Below are 22996 nucleotides of genomic sequence, written 5' to 3'. Positions count from 1 at the left end.
AACCTCATTTTTTTGTGTCTGTTTAAAGACATTTTATTTAATATGTATCTTACAATACTAAATGTAGCACTTCTTTATAACAAAACATTTGAGAAGGCTTTAACGTTTCCTGACCTTGAATTCTTGGCCATATCTCTCTGGCTTTTGGCCTTACAACAATGCTGTCACTATGCTTTTTTCTATTGACTGTCATCTCACGAATCCACAAATTTAGTTGCTTTCCCATCTTTTCCAGAGCTTCATCATGCACTTTAGGTGTTACCTTAGCACTTTCTGGTCTCACATACAGATTGGTGAATTTCGTCTTTTTCTTGATGTGCCATATTGTTGATTCATTAACACTGAGCTGATGGCCAACAACATTTTTTACTCAAGCCCAAATATACATACTCCATAGGAGAAATCATAGTCTGTTTGCAAACAGGAACATTAGAGAGACTTTTAAAGCTATGGTGGGGGGCAATTTTAAGCACTGAAATCACCAAATAATAGCACAAAAATTCAAGAACTGTGGCTCTAAGTAGACAGTGAAAAGTACACTTGTTTGTAGTATGAGAGCTGAAATAAGGAGGCAGGGCATCAACTTGTTTGACATCAGCTGAGAAAGCATACGTTGGGTGACTCAAATTTTTCACTATTCTGTGCATGCCTGCAAATGACTGAGGAAGTGCTGCGGGATTACAAATAAATTTTAGTGAGCAGGGAAATTCGCAAATACAAATCCACAGTAAGGATCAACTGTACCTATTTTCCTTTAGGTAAGGAAGAGATAATGTAATATATTTTTTCATTTCTCAGCTTAATGCTTTTGTAAAAATGTGGATTTTAAAGTCAGTGAGGTAAGTTGACAGATAAATTTTCTTAAATCTAAAAAGGGGAGTCTTTTTAAAGAAGTATTGGTTTGGCATACTAGAGAAGGACAAAGATGAAGATTCTGGGCACATAGAAAACAGGTAGATCAGAAAAGAAGAAAGTCACAGTAAAGAAAATTCACATCTTACTAAATTTAGTCTATTTGGGAATAATATCCAATATAAAAATACTTGTTGCTTATAGACAAACCAGTGGTATTCTGTTTTTTTCTAGCTTTCTTACTTGCTTTTCAGGGAAGAGTCTCACTACCACAATAACCTGGAACAGACCTCAGAACCAGGTAAGCACTAAAGGCATGGGAACTATCAAAACAGATGTTACACTCTGGCATCTTACTATGCTGATGGACAGTGACTGCAATGGGGTGTGGGGGGGACTTGATAATATGGGTGAATGTAGTAACCACTTCATAAGAGTTTATATCAAGTTTATATCAATGATACCTTAATAAAAAAAAAAACAGAAAATAGATGTCACAAGTTCCTGAAGGACACCACAACTTTTTTTCACAGCAGAGTCTTCTAGAATCTTACAGCCTTTCTTTTCAAAAACTTGGTTCTCTTAACTCCACTGATAATAACTGGTAGCAAAGAAAGAGACCTTAAGTTTAGAAAGTAAGTGAAAATATCCCAAACATGTTTCAAAATACTGTGGGGGAACAATATAATCACTGATGCTCAAGATTATGGCTCTGGATCAGCAATAAAATGTTTAATTATTTTCAGTGAACTCTATTTATGAACACAGGCAAGCATATATTTTAGATTAATTTCCATACACAAAGTCCTGGGACAGGTAATTGCTCATATCAGTCCTATAAGGTACTATTCCTATTTTACAAATGAGAAAACCAGGTGCAAAAAGACCAAATTTGCCTCAAGTCATACAGACTTGAAGTCACATTTTGTTTGATTTCAAAGCCCATGTTCTTACTAACCACACCATGCTAGCTACCTGATAACTAATGCCTAATAGCACAACATTCAGTTATCTCAGAAAGTAGCTAATTTAGACCATTGCATGCCCTGATATCAGGTCAGTGAGATTCCATGAGGAGCCTCAAGGAATATGGCATACATCTGGACTCTTGAGAAAAAGGCAGAAGTTACAAGTACGGTGTGGTAAAATAAACTAAGCTGGCCGAAAAAATATCTACTATATCAGTTATAACACTAAATTTGAATGGACTAAATTCTATTTTAGACATGATATGGTTGTATAAAAAACAAAGTTGTAGACATTTTATATGTAAAATTATCTAAAAACTCCATTTTGTGTAAGTGCTAGTCAACCTCATTCATGCTCCCATAACCATATCTACGTTAGTATATGATTAGGTGTAAGGAGATAAGTGAGGAAGGATACAAACCAGAATAGACATATGGGCTAGCCAGCATGTGTATGTGTGGGAAATGATCTAGGTGGAAGGGGTAAGGGGAGAGAGAGATTAGAATAACAAAAGACTGCCTGTATATCATGATCCCATTTACGTAAAATTATGTTTGTAAAGAAATTAGGAAAAAAAACTGAAAAACCAGAATGTTTTAGACTAATATTTACTGATCTGAAATTCACAATATATTATTAGGGGAAAAATACAAGAAAATGTCTATTTCATTATAACCTATCAACCAATTCCAATATACGTGCTTTTATATATGTGTATGTTTCTTTGCGCAGGAAGCTAATGTGACAGAATGCACACTAACCTGTGAACACTGGTTACCTGAAAGTTGGTGCACAGAGGGACTTGATGATTAGCTTTCCTTTTATACATCTTTGTACTGATTGCTTTCCTTCTGTTAAGAGCATACTTTACTTTGTAATTTAAAAAATTAAGGAAAAATTTAAAAAGTATATAGAGGTTACTAAAACTAGTAATATTAAGGCCAACAATATGCTTATCAATAAGAATGAATTACATGTATGTACAAATACATATGTGTAAGCAGTTATTTTCCATTAAAAGTGTTCATTCAGCATGGATTTACCAAGCTTATACTCTGGGGCACGCCCTTTTCCAGGCACTTGAGCATTCAGACAAACTGCTCCTCTGCATGTAAATACACTGGAATATCTAAGATAAAACATAATTTATATAAGGTAGCAAATCTAGAATTATGAAGGAATGGTCTCTCAATATTTTAGCTCTTAGATGGTAATTAAATAATCTGATTAATAATAAATGTTTACAATTATGCTTTAATTTAGAAACCTGAAATATATAACTTGCTTACTAAATATTACCCAGAAGCAGAAATAAAATTTTATGTAAAGGATGCTACTATATTTTGAAAAATGACATTAATCAAAATTGTTTTTCAATTTTGGAATCCTTAATTCTGTATATGACTTGACTTCCTACCAGTCTAAAAGGCACCAGGATACAAGGGTGACAGGATACAGATTACTGCTCTATGCGCAACCCATTCTATTTCTCATACTGGTAACCTATAGTTTGTTACATGGTCCAATCACTACTGTCAACTTATACTTAGCTTATTTCAAATTTATCTGACTCATCTAGGTAAACTGTGAGTAGTTCCAAAGACTTTTTCTCAAGATTCAAACTGGAGGTTGTTGGGGAACCTCACTGAACTGCTGTTTCCAAGCTATTCCTCAGGCTAAGACTAGCTCTCCAAATTTTAATTTTCCTTGAAGAAACAGGCCCAGGGACTAAAAGTTAAGTATAGTATTTTCCAAACTGTAGTCATCAGCATCTACCTGACAGCTTTTGGATTCTGCCATCATGCTTAAAATAAAGCTGAATGTACAGGGGATACAGAACTGTACTGTCATCTCTACACATGCTCCCAGGCCCAGCTTCCTCAGAAGTCAAGTAGACAAGATCTTTTTTGTTTCAAGGGATTTATAAATAGAGCAAACTACAGGCAAGTTTTATACAGGTTTTTACAGGTAAGATCTCCTTTCATGAAAACCCCTCTACCCAGCATGCGGGCCTACAGAAGTTAAAAAACAGGTGTCTTCTGGTCTCAAATGAATCACCGTATTACATAATACCTACTTCTCTCAGCCTCTGCCCTACTCAGAAATGATTACTTTGGTTATTTTCTCTCAGAGAAATAAAAGCTTACACTTGGGCCCAAAATGCAGGTCATTCAGCAATTTCACACCATCCATTTCACCTGTTTTAGCACAGAATGCTGAAATGTCAATTCTGAATTGGCATTATAGACCCCAAACTTACATAAATTGGAAAAAGAGACTCAGATTGCGAGTTTTTTCTCCTTATTTATAGAATTTAAATTTACACAACGAATGGGACATTTGATGCAGTATACTTTTCAATTTTTGTTGTGTAGCAGCTCCACCTCAAAAGAGCTGGGGCTCATAATATAGAACTTCAAAGCTGCCCATGAGATTCACAACCAACTTGCTGTTCAGAATTCCTGGGCCTCTTCCATCTGTGGCAGCCATAGAACTGGGAAGGAAAAGGAACTATATGAGTTCCTCTCTTCTGGGGGGTGGGGTGGGGTGGGGGTGTGTGTGTGTGTGTGTTGTGGGGGTGGGTGGTGTGTGTATGTGTGTGTGTGTGTGTGTGTGTGCGCGCGAGCACGCGGGCACCAAGTCCCCACTTTCCCAAGCAGATTCAATGAAGGGAGTACATCAATCCCTTCTTCACACCTAAAGACCATCTGTAACCATAATGGGTGACGACCTCCTAACAGCAGTTAAAACTTAGGTCCCCCTTCTTAAAAAGACCACGATAGAAACCTTAGAGGGATACCATGAGAATAAATGAAAGTCTCTTAATACATTCTGAACAACAGACTAAAGACACCCAAATCAAAGGAAGATTCCTATTTTACACATTAGGCTTACCAAAGAAGCTTTTGCTCTTCTAAGTTGAAGTAGCTAATGGAATACTTCACTACTTACTTTAATATAAAGTTACTTTTATTTGCTTCTCTTATATATCTCTGTAGGAAAAATGGAAAGTGCATGGCCAGGATCCTCACTGATACCCACTATGTACATACAATGAGGTAATACTTAGCTTACTGAGCAGGCCCATGCTTGCACACCTGTTGGCGATAAGCAATTACTGCGTGTTTTGCTATATAAAGAACTCAGCCCAGTGCTAGGGGGTAGCCAGAAGCATAAGCAGACACCCTGGGGAACAGAGCTTAGAGAAGAAAGGGAGAGAACAGGAGGGGAGCAGAGGCTGAGCTGGGGGCAGAGACAGAGGTGGATGCAAGTCTAGGTCTGAGAATAAAGCTTGGTATGAGTCCTTTTTAACGCCCAATGTTCCGTTGTCGTTACTTGGTCTTAACTAAATCCATAGAGATGCTCAGAGCCGGGAACCCCCTCTGGTCTGGAGCTACAGCCTCCCTCCTCTTACTGATGAAAAATTAGCTCCCAAGAGCCTGAAACATTTCAGCAAGATATTTTTCTGCTGAGCTTATATACAGGAAATACAATCTCCCTAAACTCTTACAAAAACTTGAAATATTAATGAACAAATGCTCTAAACCTCAAAGTCTATGGCCAACTATTAATCCATTTGGGTTAAGTAAAAGGAGACTGGCCTACTTTAAGGCACATGCTAGAAGACTTGACTCTCCTTTAGTTTACACGTAGAATGCTTTGCTTATACTCATTTTATTGAATGAACTATTAGAAAAATAGGCCATATCATCATTTTTTTCTCTTCTATATTAGAGAATGATCTTGGGAATACACCTTAGGCAACTTTAAAATTAGCAACAGACCATAATCCTGCCTAACAATGAGAAGGTATAGGATTAGGATTCTTAGTCATACTCACCTTAAATTATTTTGTTGGCCAGGTGGAATGACACTATAGTAAACTGGCATTCCTGTTGTGGGCATAGATCCTTGATTAGACTGATTGGGGAACAAAACAGGCTGTTGATAAGTCTGATGGGCAATTCCTTGAGAACCTTGAGGCAGTGAAACCTAAAATTTGAAAGACAATTTAATAGCAAAGGTTCTTTAAAACCTTGCAAATGTAAATGTAAACCTCCAGCCTTTTCAGTATTAGCATTTAGAAATAAGCTAGAACTGCCAAAAGGCTGTCCTGTTTGTTAAGTTAGCCAGGGCACTACCACTTTATTTCACATTATTTTCAGCCAGCTATTGTTTCTGGCTAGCATTTATCAATTGTACAATAGGCTAGATGCATTAGACTATCAAAAAAAGATATGACTTATGTTTCTAAGTGAAAGTTATTTGAAGAAAGAAACTGTTACCAAATAAGGATGAATGACCATTTGACATGGAAAGAGTAATAGTTTACCCCAGGCAGAGCTAAGTAAAACACAGCTGGGGCACCAGTGAGATACACTGATCAGAGAGAGCGTGAGCTTTGGAGCTTAAGATACCTGGCTGCAACATCATCTCTATCACTTTACTATCTATCTGACACAGGGGAATGACTAAACTATTCTGAGGCTCCACAGTTCCCTATCAGAATAAAAATGGGATGCTACTTCCATCTCAGGGGAGGTATTATCTCCATTACAATAGGCATTTGGTGAACAGTAGATGTTGCAATTCTGTTTTCTATATTATCTATATAAAAACCACATGAACACAATGGACTCTTCAACTTCAGTCCTTTATTTTTACACAGTTTCTAAAATAGAAATCACATAGGCACAATGGGTTCTTAATGTACAAATGTGCCACATTACAACTGGATTACAGCAATTCTGGTAAATAAAGCCAATGTAAAAGCTTTGGATGGTTCTGATGATGATGATGTTAGCAATAGCAGCAGCAATGATAACGGAAGTAGTAATAGTGATGATACTGAAAGCGAATGTTACTGAGTACTTACTATCATGCATCAGGTTCTGTTCTAGTAACTTTATGTGTATTATAACATTAAGTTGTTCTCATAACCCCAAGAAGGTACTTTTATCATCTCTGTTTTATGGATGGGGAAATTGAGGTAGAGTGACTTGTCCAGGACTGTACAGCTGGTATGAAAGCAAGTTAGGATTTGAACCTATGCCCTCTAGCTCTAGAGCTCAGTTCTTTACTATTCTCAATGCCAGGGCTCCTTAATTTATAAATTAATGATTAACTTAAAAGTCTTGCCTATCTAACATTTCTGAAATGCAACTAGTCCATTTAAAATACACAGTAATCTTTTAATGACTTTCAATTTAGCTCAATTACTGCAAAGAGAAAGTTACTGCTTTGATTTTTCTAAGTCTGTATAACACAATGTATTTCAGTCTTTTTGTCTACTGAGGCAGGGTAACATTCTGAAATTATTATTTCTGATTGTATCTAAATTAATATGTATGCAAGGCAGATCTAGGGAAAATGACAGTTCAATCTAGATAATTTAAACTATAGAAAACATTTATAATTAGTAGTAAAGAAAAAAACTGAAGGACCAAAAAAGAGAGAATAATACTTGAGAATGTACAGTGACAGAATACACTCTACTGAGAGGATAACTTTTCTGACTTTTCAGATGACAACTTTTCACCACCAAGCTTATCTACCAAATGTAGTAGAAGTATAAAACAAGCTGTCATTCATTGTTCTTCAGAGCAACACGTCTCATAATCATTCACCCAGTATGAGAATTGTTAAGTATATGAAATACCATAAAAAATAATTTATAACTTAAAAAAGGTGTGCTGTAGAAATTAAAACATTTTTGGTATCTAGCTCCATTAAAAAAATTGCATTAACAAGTACATAATTTATTTAAAAATTCTATTTCTTAACTAGACTGTCAGCCCCTAAAGGTGAAGGGCAGATCTTACTTACACAGGCCTGGGAATCTATTAGACGCTCACTGTCCTAGATGAGGTAGTATAACCAAGGTACTTGAGAAGGGACAGTTCCTGGCTTGGTACTTATCTTGTCTAATGTCTAGCTATCACAAAGTAGGGGATTGGAAGTCTCATGTGCCTAGGATCTGCAGGGAGGTTATTAAGGAGTGAAACTGTAGGGGATATAACAGAAAAGAAAGATTCAAAATCTAGTTTCATGACGTATCATTTTTTCCCCTTCAGTTGCTTTCTATTATCAAGGGGCTTCAAAAATAGATATACTCTTAGTACTTAATAATCCTTGAAATTTAACATTTTACATTTTAACTTCAATTTTAATTTTCTGGAATTATATAGAACACAGTGGCACCTTTACTCATATCCTTCCCATTTCCAGAATGTCTTCTTAACTATTTTATGACCATAATTTTGTTTAAAGAGTCATAAACCTCGTTAAGGGTTTAAATCTTTCCAGAAAACTTCTGTATTAAGTCCCTAACCTTCATGGCAATATTACCGTATCCCTTCAGTTATTGGGCTGAATACTATCACCAATTTGTTCACATGTGTTTAGATAAAATATATTTATCTTCCCAGCTAGACTGTTTAGACATTGTTGAGATGAATGACAATGGCCTTTGAAATCTCGTAACATTAGGCACAGCTATGGAACAATCATGGTATCAATAAAATAAACTCACTTGCAAGTTATTCCAGAAAGATGAAGGAAGGTAAAACAAATCTCTGAAAATGTGCCATTTTATAATAAAGACATCTGACTTAATTATGGAACAAAAGTATTTCTATTTTAGAACTATAAATTAAAAAATCCATGGCATTTTTAATACATGACATTCATTCTTTTTGGGATTGAGGTGAGGAGATACTCAGTTTGAGAATGGGAAATTGAATACTCTTCTTTTTTCTATAAACAGATTTATAGTCTGTACTCTTTCACTATTTCAAATATCTACCTTCACCTCTATTTTCCCTCTCATTTCCACTCTCTCCTCAAGAAGAGACTTTCTAAGGAGTTGAAGAGTAACACACTTGCTTATATACTTAAGTAGTTGGAAACACAGACAATGCCGGACAAAACTGGTCAATGTCAATGTGGTTTAGGTATTTTTTCCCAAAAATTAATGAAGTGAATGAGTAAAGCAATAAAATGAGGATATAACAAAACTGCTATGACTAATAACTCTTAAGACTATAATGTTATATATTAAAGAAGCATTTCCCCTATATTAGAAGGAAAAAAGAGAATGCATTGTAGCTATACATTTTATTTAATCAAGTCAGCTCTACTTAAAGTAAGTTAAGACTTGACAATGTACCTGATATGATGGCACTGAAGGATAGGGGATGACCACTCCTTGAATCTGATTTCCAATGCTGTGGGGTTGGCCACCAACTAGGCTCTGACTCTGGGGTTGCTGAACTCCAACTATTCCTTGGTAGTTTTGCTGCTGGTTGGGCATAACTTGATAACCTGTAATGGCACAATGGGTTAAATCCTGTTTTGAATTTCATTTGTTTCATCTAGTAGAATGTTTTTGTTTTTAAGCAAATACTTTGTGCTCAAAAATGACAGAAATTTGTTAAAACAGCAAATCTTAAAAACCTCTAACATTTAAAAGGTTTATTATGTAGGTAACTGAAGTCAGCTACTTGTCCCCCTGCTCTCCTTAACATTCAAATAAAATTTGTGTACAAAGATTTCCTTTGTAGTTAGGAAATTTACAGGGTCATGGACTTGGTTTACACAGACAATATTCAGTGTGTTTTACAATCTATTATGGCTAGTGTTTGAGGACCAGAACAGGTTATATAATTTGGGGGGCCCAGTGCAAAAAGAAAATACAGGGCCCCTTGTTAAAAACATTATTGGGAATTTCGCGTTGGTAATAGAACATTAAACCAATATTGAGCTCTGTGCAACAGCAGGGGTTGCATGCCTGTGACGCTGGCTCTTTTGGAGACCAAAAGAAAAAAAAAAAAGGGAAATTGCAGGGGGACCACTTATACTAGGAATGTGTCAAATGTATAAGGAAATGGAGTATTTTAGAAAAATTTAAGATTATTTCCTTATTGTATTAAGGTTACTTAACAGTAATCTTCCAGAAGTCCAAATCAAATCCCTAAGGGATAGCTCTTCCCTAAACTGAAGGCACTACTGGTGATGATGATGAAGCAAATTAATAGTATAAATTTACTTTTATCAAGTGAATTTACCCATCATTTACATAAGAATCCACAATGATACGCTTTGAGTAGTGAATATGAATTACAGTTTTGTCTCCTGATCCTAAGAGGATTCCTTTAGGCAAATCAATTAGCTCTAGACTTATGTGAATTAATAGAAGGTACCACAAATCCTTTTTTTTTTTTAAAGAAACCATATAAAAATAAATAGCTAACCACCTAGCTTCAGAGTATTTAAAAATTTTCTACAAAAATGAACGAAACTATAGTATTGCCTGTAAGCTTGTGTAAACTTCTACCAACTAAAGGTCAGTAAAATGTTCTTTTGCTAATGCCATAAATGTATTTTGCTATCTTATAAATATCATTTTTCATTTCCATTCTTATTAATTCCTAAAGCAATAGAAATGGCAAAGATCCCATCTCAGGTATTGATTGTAGATAATAGCATTTCTGTAGTTGCTTGGAAGCTTCAATGATTCTGCTCAATGAATAACTGAATAAAATCTAGCATCAAACTTCCCTAAAGATGTAAATACAATCTGGTAACTAAGCAACATAACAACAACAAAGTAAAAAATCAGTTACAGTGAATTCTTTAATATTGAAGGGCTTTATAAAAGGATCCTATTTCTATGGCAACAATGCTTTATGACCATGTTTCAAATGACTTGTCAGTAATCTAAATCTCTAAACACATACATACACAAGCATATACTGCAGTGCAGAATTTGGCCTCAGCTCTTTATAGACTGGGAAAGTAACTTACAATGGACTTATCAGAAATACAACCCACTAAAATTAAAAAGAACAATGTGGATACCTGGCAGAATTCACTATAACATAATCTGACTTGAAATAACTTCTCTTAAATAGTCACATCCCCCTAAGAAACTTAAAGAGTTTCTCGTACTTGTCTTGTAGTTTATTAGAAACATATTCAAAGTCATAGGCTGCTTTGAAAGAAAGCTGAAAAAAAAAATGCCAATTTATGTGGAAATGTGGTTTTGATTTCCTTTAGTATATAAATTAACTAATTTTGAAGATTCACCTTGGACACCTCCCACTTAAAATTCTCTTATGAAGTAAGTGTCTGACATAGAAGGCTTTCAATAAGTACCTACAGATTCCATGCCATAAAGTCACTTGGGTACTATATCTACATATAGCTAAACAAACAACATGCACATTTTGAAAGTGTCACAACATAATATGAAATCTAAAACATTTGACTCCAGCACCTCATTTGTTACAGAGGGTAGTAAAAAGGATGCTGTGAGCCCAGGATGTGCCTGGTGGGTGACGAAAGATGAGTAAGACATGGTCCCTACCTTTGAAATTAGGCATTCTTAGCCATGACACCTTATCAGAATAGCAGTATAAATGATGCCTTATGAAAATAAGGATGATATCAATCCTGGCTTATATGCATAGATGTAGTGATATTTGAGCTTGGACTTAAAGAAAAACCTCTGAAAAGTAAAAAATACGTAATGTTTGAGGAACAGGGAATAGTCGGGAGTGGCTGGATATGGTACGTGGATTGGCAAGTGGCAAGATGAGGTCAGAATAGAATAAAGGTGGAGAACCAAAGATTTTATAAGTAGAAGAGTGGTAAGACCAAGGGAGTTTTAGATTTTAAAGATTATAAAAGTAGGAAAATGACTAATACTTGCACTTCATTCAGGAGGAGCATAAATAAACTGGGCACATATTCTTAAATAATAGTAGGCCTATTAAAAATAAAGTTATACACTTTAAAAGAAAATATCTTTTCTAAGAAGCTCTCATTAATCTTCTCATAATTTTGTTCATTGCCTTTTCCACATCTTTAAAAAACTCTACAGGTAATATAAAATTGTTCATTGTTGTCTCATGGTTTGTGTATGCCTTTAAAAAAATTGAAATGATGTGTTTTTTAAGGTTAAGGTTAGAAAGTTTAACACCTCCCATTAAAAAAAAACCCAAACCAAACCCACATCAGCTATCATACAGCTAAGCAAAAATGTGGGCATTCAATACCTGTACGTACTGAACAACAGGGAACAACATATTTTTACAAGAATGGTATTAAAGTAATATATGCTCCTACATCACACCAGAAGCTTGCTATGTGCTCACAGGCTGACTGAGAATGATATGTTTCTCACTGTACGAGTTTAGTGAATGGCTCCTGAAGGCAAAAGTTGAACTTCATGTTTAAAGGTAACATGTTTATAATAAGGTTAAACACATTTAACTGTCTTTTCATTAAAATGAAACTTAATCCCATGAATACAAATCACCTTTTTCTGGAATTCATGGGTCACTCATTAGGCCTCTCCTTGAAAGCTGCCCAGAAGCTGAATCACTAATTTCATGTAATTAACCTAAAGTGCATACTTGATAAGGAAGAACACAATTGTTTTAGTCTGTATCTAATATGTAAAGCTTAAAGTGAAGGTTTTATTTGAACATTTCTGAAAAAACCCGGACATTAAAAACACCTTTAAAAAAGCTTTATTCAATTATAAAATAGGTTTTCATGGTACAAAGTTTGGAAAATACAAAAAAAGGAAAAGGCCATTATGGAAAAAATCATTTTTCTAAAACTTTTACAGATTATCAGTTTACTTGTATATATATGGCTAGCCTTATTTTCTACTTACTGATACTAACATACATAGCCACTTAGATTATTTATAGAAATGGACCATATGGCACATACTGTTTCAAGGCATTTTTCCATGTAATGTTTTCAGAGCTGATCAACAGACGTTTTACAAAGCTACGGTAAGGAAGTATTTAAGTAAATTTTCTAAAAATATACTGAGACCTCAAGTTAACAATCAAAGGATGAGACAAGAGCTCAACTGTTCTGAACTCTCATTTATACTTTACGGAAAAGGCATGTGTCAAGAAACTAACAAGATGAAAACACTAAGTATTTTAGATAAACTATGTCAGCTTCCTGTGTCCATTCTGCAATTCAGCTCAAACACAAATTTAGCCTAAAACCACTATGTCTTTTCATTTAAAATACTAAATATTCATTATGTCTTCAATGGCACCACAAGGTAATATTAGTAGCTAACACATAACATTTATTAGATTTCAGGCACTTTTCTAAGCACTCTTAGATATGCTAGCTCATTTGGTCACCATCTTATGAAACAGATATCCTCACTGTCCTCATTTCTCAGATGAAGACACAGAAACCCAGAGGTTCATACCTTGTCCAAGGTAACCATTTGGTAAGTGTTGTAGCTGGGATTTGTATACTGCAGTCTGTTGCTAAACTTTACTTTTCTTAGGGACAAATGCTGAAGTAGAAAGAGTATTACAGTATACTGCTCACAGACACAGAACACTATGAACACCTAGCCTCCTTCCATTTTCTGAGAATTTTGGTTAATGAAGACTTACCACAGTTTAACATACCTAAGTCTCAAGATAGATTTAATTGTAGGAAAACAGAATTATTGTTACTGTAAATAGCCAATCAACCAGGAAACTTTTTTCATTTAAATTGAATTTTATTTGTGAGTATAAGTGCTGTTATCCACAATAGAGAAGTCAGGCTGAAAGGTTACTGAACAGTTAAGTCTAGATGGAGCTATATGAACTTGGGGGCAAAAAAAGACCAGGTATCAAAGAATTCAGATGATCAGCCTCTCTCCCGGAAGGACTCTCCTTCACTTGATTTTACCCGCCACTCCCATGATGCATGCTTCAGGACTTCTGTATTTCAAGGTTATACTTCCTTGCCTTATTATACTTAGATTTCACATGTATATAAAACAATCAGTAAGAGGAAGAGGAGGCTCAAATGGTGACATATATCAGGTTCCAGGTACCTTGGTTAGTGTCTCTCAGCCTGAATATTTTCATGGCAATCTCCAATATTCCTCTGAGTTTTAGCTCTTTATTTTGCCTCAAAGGCTGTTTTTCTTCAAAAGGTACACTCTGTTGCCATATCCCAGATGAATCTAAAGAAGATTTCTCTATCAGAATTTTCATAAATTTGGCTCTCTTTCTTTTCTCCACAAAGTTGAGTTGCTTTGCCTGCAACAAAGCTTGGGCAATGACGGCTATAACCTGGACTTTTTGTGTAACAAGAGGACATGTTCTGTATCATGGGTGAAGTCTTAAAGTTTTTATGAAACGATGGCTCTTTTGCATACACTGAGTAGCTTTACATTCATTTTTATGTTTGAGGCAGGAAAACCCACCAGGTTTGAACCACACTGGGCAGGAAGTTGTTAGGGCCTGAGGAATCTTTCTAAACCTGTCACAGCTTAAAAAAAAAAAGCATCATTTACAATTTGATACTCTGTGTGACTGGTTACCCGAGCAGGGAAATTCTACTATTATTAGGACAGTAACTCCTGCTTTTCCAGAAGTCATGATGATATGTTTGACCAGTCATTCCATTAATCACAACAATCAACAACCTAGTAACTGGTTGAAAAGTATATAATTTTGGAGTAAACTAGCTGAAGAGCAGGATATTAAAAAGTTGAAATAAGATTACTCCTGGACTTTTCTGGATGACATAGACTATGGGATCTGTTGATTAAAGTTATGATAATCACAAGGAAAAAGAGAAATGTTCAGTTGGAAAGCACTAAAAGCAAATCAAAATTCCACCACAGCATTCCACTAATCCAATTAAAGAGAAGAACCTTACTGTTATCTGTGCAAGACAAAATCACTAATAAAATTATTTATTAGCATAAAGGATCATCTAAGCACAGGTATGCCTCACTTTATGCAAACTTAATACAATTTATATCTTAAAAAAATATTCAAGTTGCTCACAAATTCCTATGAATCTGTATTTAAACAAAAGCATTTCAGGGTGCTGAGCATCAAAGTTATTATTAGAGGAGTGGCGCTGTGGTTCAGGTTATTTGTCTGATAACTAGATTACTAAATTTGTGCTTATAATGCTGCTAATACTCTATGCCTGTTAAAGTATGTTTATCCTAAAGTGTTCCTTCTATTTAAAATGAAGGGAGAGACATGGTTCTGACAGTTTCAAAAATATAGCCTGAAGACTGTGAAGTGAAAATGAGAAAAAAGTCCAATTATCTGGAAAAAAGGGAGAAGACTGAAGATTAGGAAGTATGAAGTAGATTCCTAGAGACTGAAAAGTACCATTAGGTTTAAAAAATTCTACAAGAAGAGTATTTCCAGTATTCTGACACTCAATATATCACCAACTTGGCTATCACCTGTATTATTGTCTTTGATGAAGAGTGTGCTTCTGTATAAGAATTAAAAAAAAAAAATCTTTCCTGTGATGTATCTGGAATTAACCTGGAAGTTAGAGGAAAACAGGAGAGCTTTGATAGAAATTTCTATAAATATTACTGGAAAGCACATATTTTGTAAAGCAAGCAAAGCCAATGAACCACAGAATAAACATCCAGATTTCAATATAGGTGTTATTTATACTATCATTCTACTTTTTTAAAGGATTGCAATAGCAGTATTATCTAATTTCTTCCAGCACTTTCAGAGGAAGGCACAATCAGTTCTGCAAGCTGAAAGAACTGGGACAATATAAATTGATGGCTTAGGCTCTTCCCTAGAGGGCTCCAAAGAATATCTATTTTTAACCCTCTTTCATTTCAAGAGAGAAGAGAGTAATAAGGAAATACACACTCAGCAGAAAAGTATTGCACAGGCTTTGTCTGACAGGCCAGTGTATTTTGTAGGTTATGTGAACTAGCATTTGTATTAAAGAAAAGCATTCTTAGTAATATGGATTAGACATAATCAGAAAGATCATAAAAGGAACTGAACTGCTTGGAACAGTCTTCAATCTAAGGCTATTTTAAGATTGAACTTGTAATGGCATACACACTGTGAGGACAGATTTGTTTTTTTGATGAGCCATTTTGCCAACTCTGAATTTATTTGTAACTAGGTGTCTATTAGACAACTGAGAAGAACTGTTTTCAAATCATCAAAATCTTAAATTTGTAATCCTGGTCTGTCTCATGTCTGTGGTACTTTTTAAGTGAGGAAGCTAGTTCAACGAAGGATTGCCACTGAAGTGAACTTGCAAGGCTCAGTTGCCAGCACACCTTCACTATTCTTTCTTTTCTATCATCCTCTGCTCCCTTACTTTTGTGCCTGAAATAAATGTAAATACAAACACAAAAAACAAATCTAATAAAAACAGCCACAGCTCTTAGCTGTTAGCTCACAGCTGTTTAAATGAAGATCCTATGGAAGAGTCTATACAACTCAAGGAAATCTACGTGTACTTACCAGATACTTTTGGCTCCAGATTTCAGTGGCGGCAGGTTAATGGAGAAGGGAAAAGGGAAATAGGTGGATTTATAGGTATTATACAATGTCTGAATCTGTGCTGGTCACCCAATACCAAAAAATGCTCATAAAATCAATGAAAAACAATGATAGCTAGGACCACCTATTAATATAAACACAAAATTCCTATTATTCAAGTCCAATGTTGTCAGTAAAGAAACTGACTCTGTGCTTAGAATCCCAATTTGACATAACTAAATCCTTCAACTGTCTCTGCTTATTCAACAGTGCCATTTCTTCCTTGCTTGCCATTTACACCCTAGTTACTTCTAAATTTGTGCCCTGAAATGCTGCTAATATTCTGTACTTGTTAAGGTATATTTATCCTAAAGTGTTCCTTCTATAGTAGCTCATCAGGACACTCCCAGAGTCTGCTGGTAACAAAGTTCAGTTTGGAACCACATGGCTGTGAGTTACTTGGAAAGCTAAGGCTGAAGATACAATGCAATGATATTCTTTAAATTTATCAACTGGTTGCAAAACTAAAACAATATTTACAAAGGCATTTTGCTTCCCACATGCATATAAATACCCCAATTATGGAAAAAAATTGAATTATATCCCTGGTCAGAGCCCAAGTATGCTTTTAGGTATCTTAGGACCATTTGATGGCATGCTTTAATGCATAGTAATATTCCAAAAAAGTTATGTAGCAATAAGGAAAGAGATGCACTTGACTTTTGCTAATGAGTTTGGCATGTTTAAGACATTACACTTTTAAGAAAAGCTCCAAACTAAATTCAATCTGCCATTCAAATCTGTTTTGGAAAATAGATTAAAGCAAAGCTTTTGCAAATTTTTAAAAGGTAAATTATATTAAGCCAAGGTTATCATTTAAATTCAAATCCCTATTTCTGAGTATGATGCATGATTAAAAGGCATTACAATTAATGGAAAATACAAGCAAATGTTAATACCTTAATACAACATTAAGAAAAAAAAAAAAGGGCAGTGGAAACCTGAGTAAAAAGAAGCCAGGAAGCAGCTGAAAAAGAGACCGGTTCACTGTGAGAAATGTAAACCTCTCAGACAGTGCTACGGCCCCGAATCCAACAGCTCAGGAACAAGGCCAATTATTGCAAAATATTAAACATAAGTGGTGAAGCTGCAAGCTTTTCAAAAGAGTCACAAGAACGAGAGCGGCTACATAGAAAACAGCCAGGGCTTAACAAACCTAAAGTCTTGCTATAATTACTACCTACTGGAAAGGTTTCTTTATAGTATACCAAGCTCCTTATATGTAGCATTACGTTATGGTATTTAAGATATAAATTTTACAATAAAGGATTAAGACAATACACCCCTATTTTTATAACTGGCAAGCACCCAGATCTTTTGAAATAGTTGCTTTTATGACTTCAAATATTGACAGTAAGTCACTAAGCTATTGCCAACCAGTTCTCCAATATACCATCTTTCTCAACTAGAAATGACTCACATAAGATAGACATACAGAACCCTGCAATTTTAGAGTACACAGAGGCTTCAACAGACAATACAGTAAAACCCTCTTACTTTGCAAGTGAGCAAATTGGAACCCAGAGGTTTTAAGTGCTACATCTATTACCAGCTAAAAAACAAGTAAGAGCTGTTAGGATTTGATTCCTATTTTGTTTTTCTTCACATTAAACATTGACTAAAAAGCCTCATGTAGCCAGAATTTCTTCTGCTTCTGTTGATACTGGTTGATTTGACTTTGTTTTGAATGATCACGGTAGTTTCATATTCACAACACAAAATTTGTATATCCATTCCCCAGCAGTAATGTTAGTGTTCTTTTCAACTCAGTTTCCATAATATTAGAGAGGGCTTACTGTCAAGGGGATCAATAACTACTGTGTTCTGGCACACATGGATGGAAGACAAAAGCATTTTCTCCTTGATATATTCTCCAATACCAATCCCATTGCCCCCAAAGAGGAAAATAACAGAAACCTTGTATTTTTATTGCCATACCTTATCTGGATACTAAGAATACTTAATTCAACTGGGTTTGTTAATTTAGGGCAAAATTTCTTTAAATTCATAAACAAACATTTAAAACATTATTTAATTTTGCCTCAGGGAAGAAAACCTGTTCCAAACTTATCAATGCTTCCATTATTTGGTTGACTAGTTCAACCCTTTTATGTAATAAAAGAAAATAATACATTCTTTGACTAAATGTTATTTGACAAGAAAAAAACTGTTAAGGGATGTGACAAATCATTCTAATTTTAATCAGACTGGGATGGTGGAATGTAGGGAAATAAAATGAAAAAAATAAAAAAATGAAATCCAGAGAGTATGAGGTATATGTACAATAGTATAATTATTCAGGCAGAAATTCCTAAAATCTGAAAAAAATCAGAAACAAAAATTGCCTTGTCCACTTCCCAGAGCATTTTACTTTTCCATTAGGAGACACAAAAACATAAATGCACATTTTTCTGTAAGCTTTGACATAAAAAAAAACCATTAGCTAACTGCAGAAGTCTTTAACTTTTAAAAAATATTTGAAATACTACTGATTCTATAAAAAGGTTCAATAGAATTACCAACGCAATACTTGGCATTGGCACTACTGAACTCTTCTGTAAAGGTTAAATTTTCTTCTGTACTTATTAGCATAACAAAAGTCTTTCCATTCAGATAAAGACGGTTTGAGGATTTATTTCTCTTTAATATTTCAAACTGAATGAGATTCAACTACCTTAAGCTGTAGTTAAGAGGATACTACATAAAATAACTGTAAGGACAAACTTTAGTTATAAAATGCTGTATTTTGCCTGCCTTTAAGTTAAATGCAACATAGTCAGACATATTCTCTTTTCTGTGCCTGTACTATCCAGATGCAATCTGACTATCCTTTCCTTCCTTCTCATAACTAGCATTAGAAAAAACCACACAATTAAAATATCACTGATGATAAACACGTTATCTGTCATACAGATATTTTGGCCCTTGATCAGGAGTGGCATTTTTAGTTTTCTGTTAGTGGGAATACTTTTTGCAGAGATGCATCTGTCCAATCACACTGGTCCAGCCTGTGATTACAAGTTTTAATTTTGCACACAGTTTGACAACACAGAGGAATAAAAATTAAGCCATGGAAAAGAACAGAACTAATAAGCTCACATAAATACAGAAAAGAGGTTATTTGTTTGCTTCATTACTAGGGTACTTATGAACTAAGTTAATTATACAGAAGGTATTTGAATGGGAAGGGTAAAGGTAAATTTTTTATTATTATCATATTAGCTATAATCTGTACTAAAATTTTAGAAGAAATAACTTAAAACAAAACCATCAGTCATTGAAGGCCAGGAAAACTCAGAACATAATTTCTATTAGCATTGTAAAACAACATGTATTTGAAGCTAACGAGTAGTGTCACAACCAATGTTCCTATCTACAAAGAACAACTTTTGATGCCTTTCAAAATTACAGCATATACTGGTTTACATTATTTGAAGTGGACTGTATTATACTTCAGGAAAAGTGGAAACTAAAGGGAGTCATATTAGAGACAGAGGACAGATTCTAAGTTGCTAAAATGACCAATGTTTGTATTAAACATCCTTTGTAAGAATATTTGTCACACACACAATACAGGGCCACTAATAAAAAAAAGGAAGAACCTACATACTAAGCACAAGACAACTCCTGGGAGCAACAGATTAAGAACCTGGAAGTTCCCCTACAGGGGTGATAAATAAGAATCATATCTGGTTAAGGAAGCTGGTGAGTCACACAATCACTGAGAACTGCACAAATGAGGAGAAGCAAGAACATTTCTCATTAGATTGCCCTGGGCAGACACCTTCTCCTGCAATTGCAGCAGAGTTCCACGTCAGAGTTCCACATAATATCAAGAGCAAGAAACTGTCTAAAGAAGAGGTGAAGGGTTATGTGGCCTCAGTGAATCCTGCTGACATAAGTCTCAGAGCCTCTAATAGTGACATCCAACTAAAAAAAGGATCCAAAGAAACCAATAAAATTCTACTTCAACACCAAGAGTTATGAAAAGCTGAAAGAATACCTTATCCAACATCTGGGGCAGAGGTACAAATCTAGGTGGGAAGCATAGAAAGAAGTGAATTCAGTAAAATTATTAAGATAGATCACTGTGTTCACTCAATGCTTAAAGAAAATTAAAAAGGAGCAAAAGGAAAATAGTCTTTTGAGTTGTAATATATTTGATATGCCCAAGTATTAGACTGCATTTGGTTTAAGATAACTTTCACTAAACAACTAGCAAACTGAAAAACAAAACACAAAAAAGATATGTAAGACCATCATTCCTTTAGTGCCATGCTTAGACTAAGACATCAAAATACCTTCACTAGGCTAGAGTTCAATCAAAGTTAGGTCATTTTGGTCCCTGCTTCTGGTTAGTTCTTTAGGAGACATCTGAACTTGCCCTGTTTCTCTATGCTGTTACTAAAGGTGGATCATCAGGCTGCAGAGAAGGGTTCAACTACAATGACAGTGAGAACCAGCAAGTTGCTCACTATGGTTGGTCTGGTACAATCTTCTCACTATGGATCCCAATCCTTTAGCATGAAAGTTTAATCCTGACAGTGTGTTATTCTATGGCAGGTGCTAAGATTTGGCTACTCATTTAATCTCACTGGTTTGCACATTCACATGCATGCCCATATCTGAGATCCCTGATAGACTGAATATGGTAGTATCTTAATATTAAGACTGAAATAAAGCAGGATGAAAAAAAGCAAAATCCACAGCTAAGAATTCATGACCTCAGAAATACGACTCACCTGTCTGCTGTGCAGGCTGTGGCAGTGGTTGGTTTAGATGTGAACTGTAATGGACAGAAGGAACTGGACGATACTGAGGCTGATTGGAGTGGTAGTGGCCTGGAGCACAGTAACAGGCTGGCATCTAGGATAAGTATTAAGGAAACAAATCAAATTTACTTGCAATACAAATTGTCGTCTGTGAGGAATATCAGAGTATAACAAGTAATATTCTAACACCAGTCATCTAAAAATGATTTTCTTAGCTTTCAATTTAACTGAAAAAAATTAAAAAAATTTCTAACATACACTATGCATAACAAAAGACACTTCCCAGTCTGCCCACCAATCAGATTTAAGAGATTCTGATTTTTTTGGCCATATTTATTTCACAAATAACTAAAGGCTCACTCCAATAATCCTTTGCTCTATTCCACAAAAAAACCATTATCCTGTAGTTGGTGTGTTATCATTCCTACTTATATTTTTAAATTTCTACTATATATTTATCTTTTCTGTACATAGAACTGTTGAGGATTTTAAAAATTTACATTGATACTCTATAACTTCATGCAAGTTATTTAGTAATTAACATTGTTTTTTGAGACTTCTCTTGGTTGAAACATGTACCATTAGCTCATCCAATTTAACTGCTTAATAGCAACCAGTGTATAAATTAGCTAGTTTATCCATTCACCTACTAATACAGCTGGCACTGGTTCCATTCTTTAATTTTTCTCATATTTCTAATGCCAATACAAATTTTGTTTGTCAAATATATCTTAATATAGCTGGAAAAAGCTGCCAATAGCACTAGCTTGGCTTGTTTTCCCTTCCAGAGCTTTTTATATCAGTTGTGAATTTCTCTTATTAAAGTAATCTGACCTAGTCTGGGGTGAAGAATAAACAGTTCATTCAGTGATAGAGAAGTATGCAGTAAGTTAATGTTATTAGGTTCATGGGCTCTCTTAGGCTCTGCTCTTCTGACTGGGTTCTTTCTACAAGACCAGAGGTCTGTGGAGATCTTAAAGAGTACCTATTTCATCTGGAAACCAGCCACGCACAGAATTTCTAGATCAGTTATAAGCCAAGAATCTTCTAAATTTACTGTAATATTCTGTAATATCAGACATAATACATATGTTGTCCCTTAATTGTTCTTGGAGTTATCAGCAAGCAATAGGTATATACTGATTCAGATATTTTCTATTATTATATTTTTCTCTTTGTGTGTATGTTTATAAATAACTTATTCTTTTCCTTCTTAATTAAAAAACAGACAACACTGTATAAAGCAAAAATTGTAACACTATATTTCTTGTTTACAATGTATAAAATGCAATATATATATGACAACAAAAGCACAAACGATAGAGAGAGGGTAAATGGAATTATACTGTTAGTATGATCACTATATTTTTTATCTGCAATTTCATATGAACTAGAAGTAGATTGTGAAAAGCTAAAAATAAGTATCATAGTCCCTAAAGAATCTTACAAACACAAGATTCAAAGGGCTATAGATAAAAAAGCCACAGAAGAAATAAAATAGAACATTATAAGAGTTAAAGTAATGCAAAAGGCAGAGGAGGAGGCAGACAGGAATAAAACAGAGATAAATGAAAAACAAAAAGCAACATGGCATACCTGTATCTAATCATGTGAACAGATATACTAAAGATAGAAAGACCAGACACTTCAACTGGACTGGATAAAACAACAAAACTGAACCTATACTGTATGAAAAAAACCACACTTTCAATAAAATAGTTGCAAATAAGATAATGAAAAGAAGACATACCATTTAAATGCTAATCAAAAGAGTGCTGACATTATAGTAAAGGCAGATAAAATAGGTTTCAAGGCAAAAAAGAATACGAGTGACAGAGAAAAAACATTTCATAATGAGTCAACATACCAGGAGGATGTGATAAATAAAAATTGTTTAATATAGGTTCAAAAATTATAAAAAAATGACAGAATTTAAGGGAGAAACAAACATATCTACTATCATTTATTGATAGAAATTACGTAAAAATTACATAAGGATGCACATCTAAAAGACACTATCAACCACAC

The 22996-nt window shown here is 34.7% G+C and overlaps 1 protein-coding gene and 1 long non-coding RNA gene across 14 annotated transcripts in view; one reads left to right on the top strand and one right to left on the bottom strand.

Moving 5' to 3' along the window:
- The window catches only part of R3HDM1 (R3H domain containing 1), a 160630-nt gene that overhangs the window by 48581 nt on the left and 89053 nt on the right, over positions 1–22996 (bottom strand). For all 11 annotated transcript variants that reach the window (XM_037020742.2, XM_073241375.1, XM_037020746.2 and 8 more), the window contains 3 exons: positions 20939–21062; positions 8990–9144; positions 5663–5814 (listed from right to left, as the gene is read on the bottom strand). In XM_037020742.2, the coding sequence (XP_036876637.2) occupies positions 5663–5814; positions 8990–9144; positions 20939–21062 (431 nt within the window). The remainder of the gene's footprint in view (positions 1–5662; positions 5815–8989; positions 9145–20938; positions 21063–22996) is intronic.
- The window catches only part of LOC140850473 (uncharacterized), a 112391-nt gene that overhangs the window by 80263 nt on the left and 9132 nt on the right, over positions 1–22996 (top strand). For 2 of the 3 annotated variants that reach the window (XR_012133367.1, XR_012133366.1), the window contains one exon: positions 1107–1153. This is a non-coding gene — a long non-coding RNA (uncharacterized lncRNA). Of the gene's footprint in view, positions 1–1086; positions 1154–22996 lie in introns of all 3 variants that reach the window. The other variant, XR_012133368.1, reaches the window with a different exon arrangement.

Source organism: Manis javanica, chromosome 7, assembly GCF_040802235.1.
Source record: "Manis javanica isolate MJ-LG chromosome 7, MJ_LKY, whole genome shotgun sequence".
In the NCBI taxonomy this organism is placed as follows: Eukaryota; Metazoa; Chordata; class Mammalia; order Pholidota; family Manidae; genus Manis; species Manis javanica.
The sequence above is the reverse complement of the archived record's forward strand: the minus strand, read 5'-3'. Positions and strand labels throughout refer to the sequence as shown.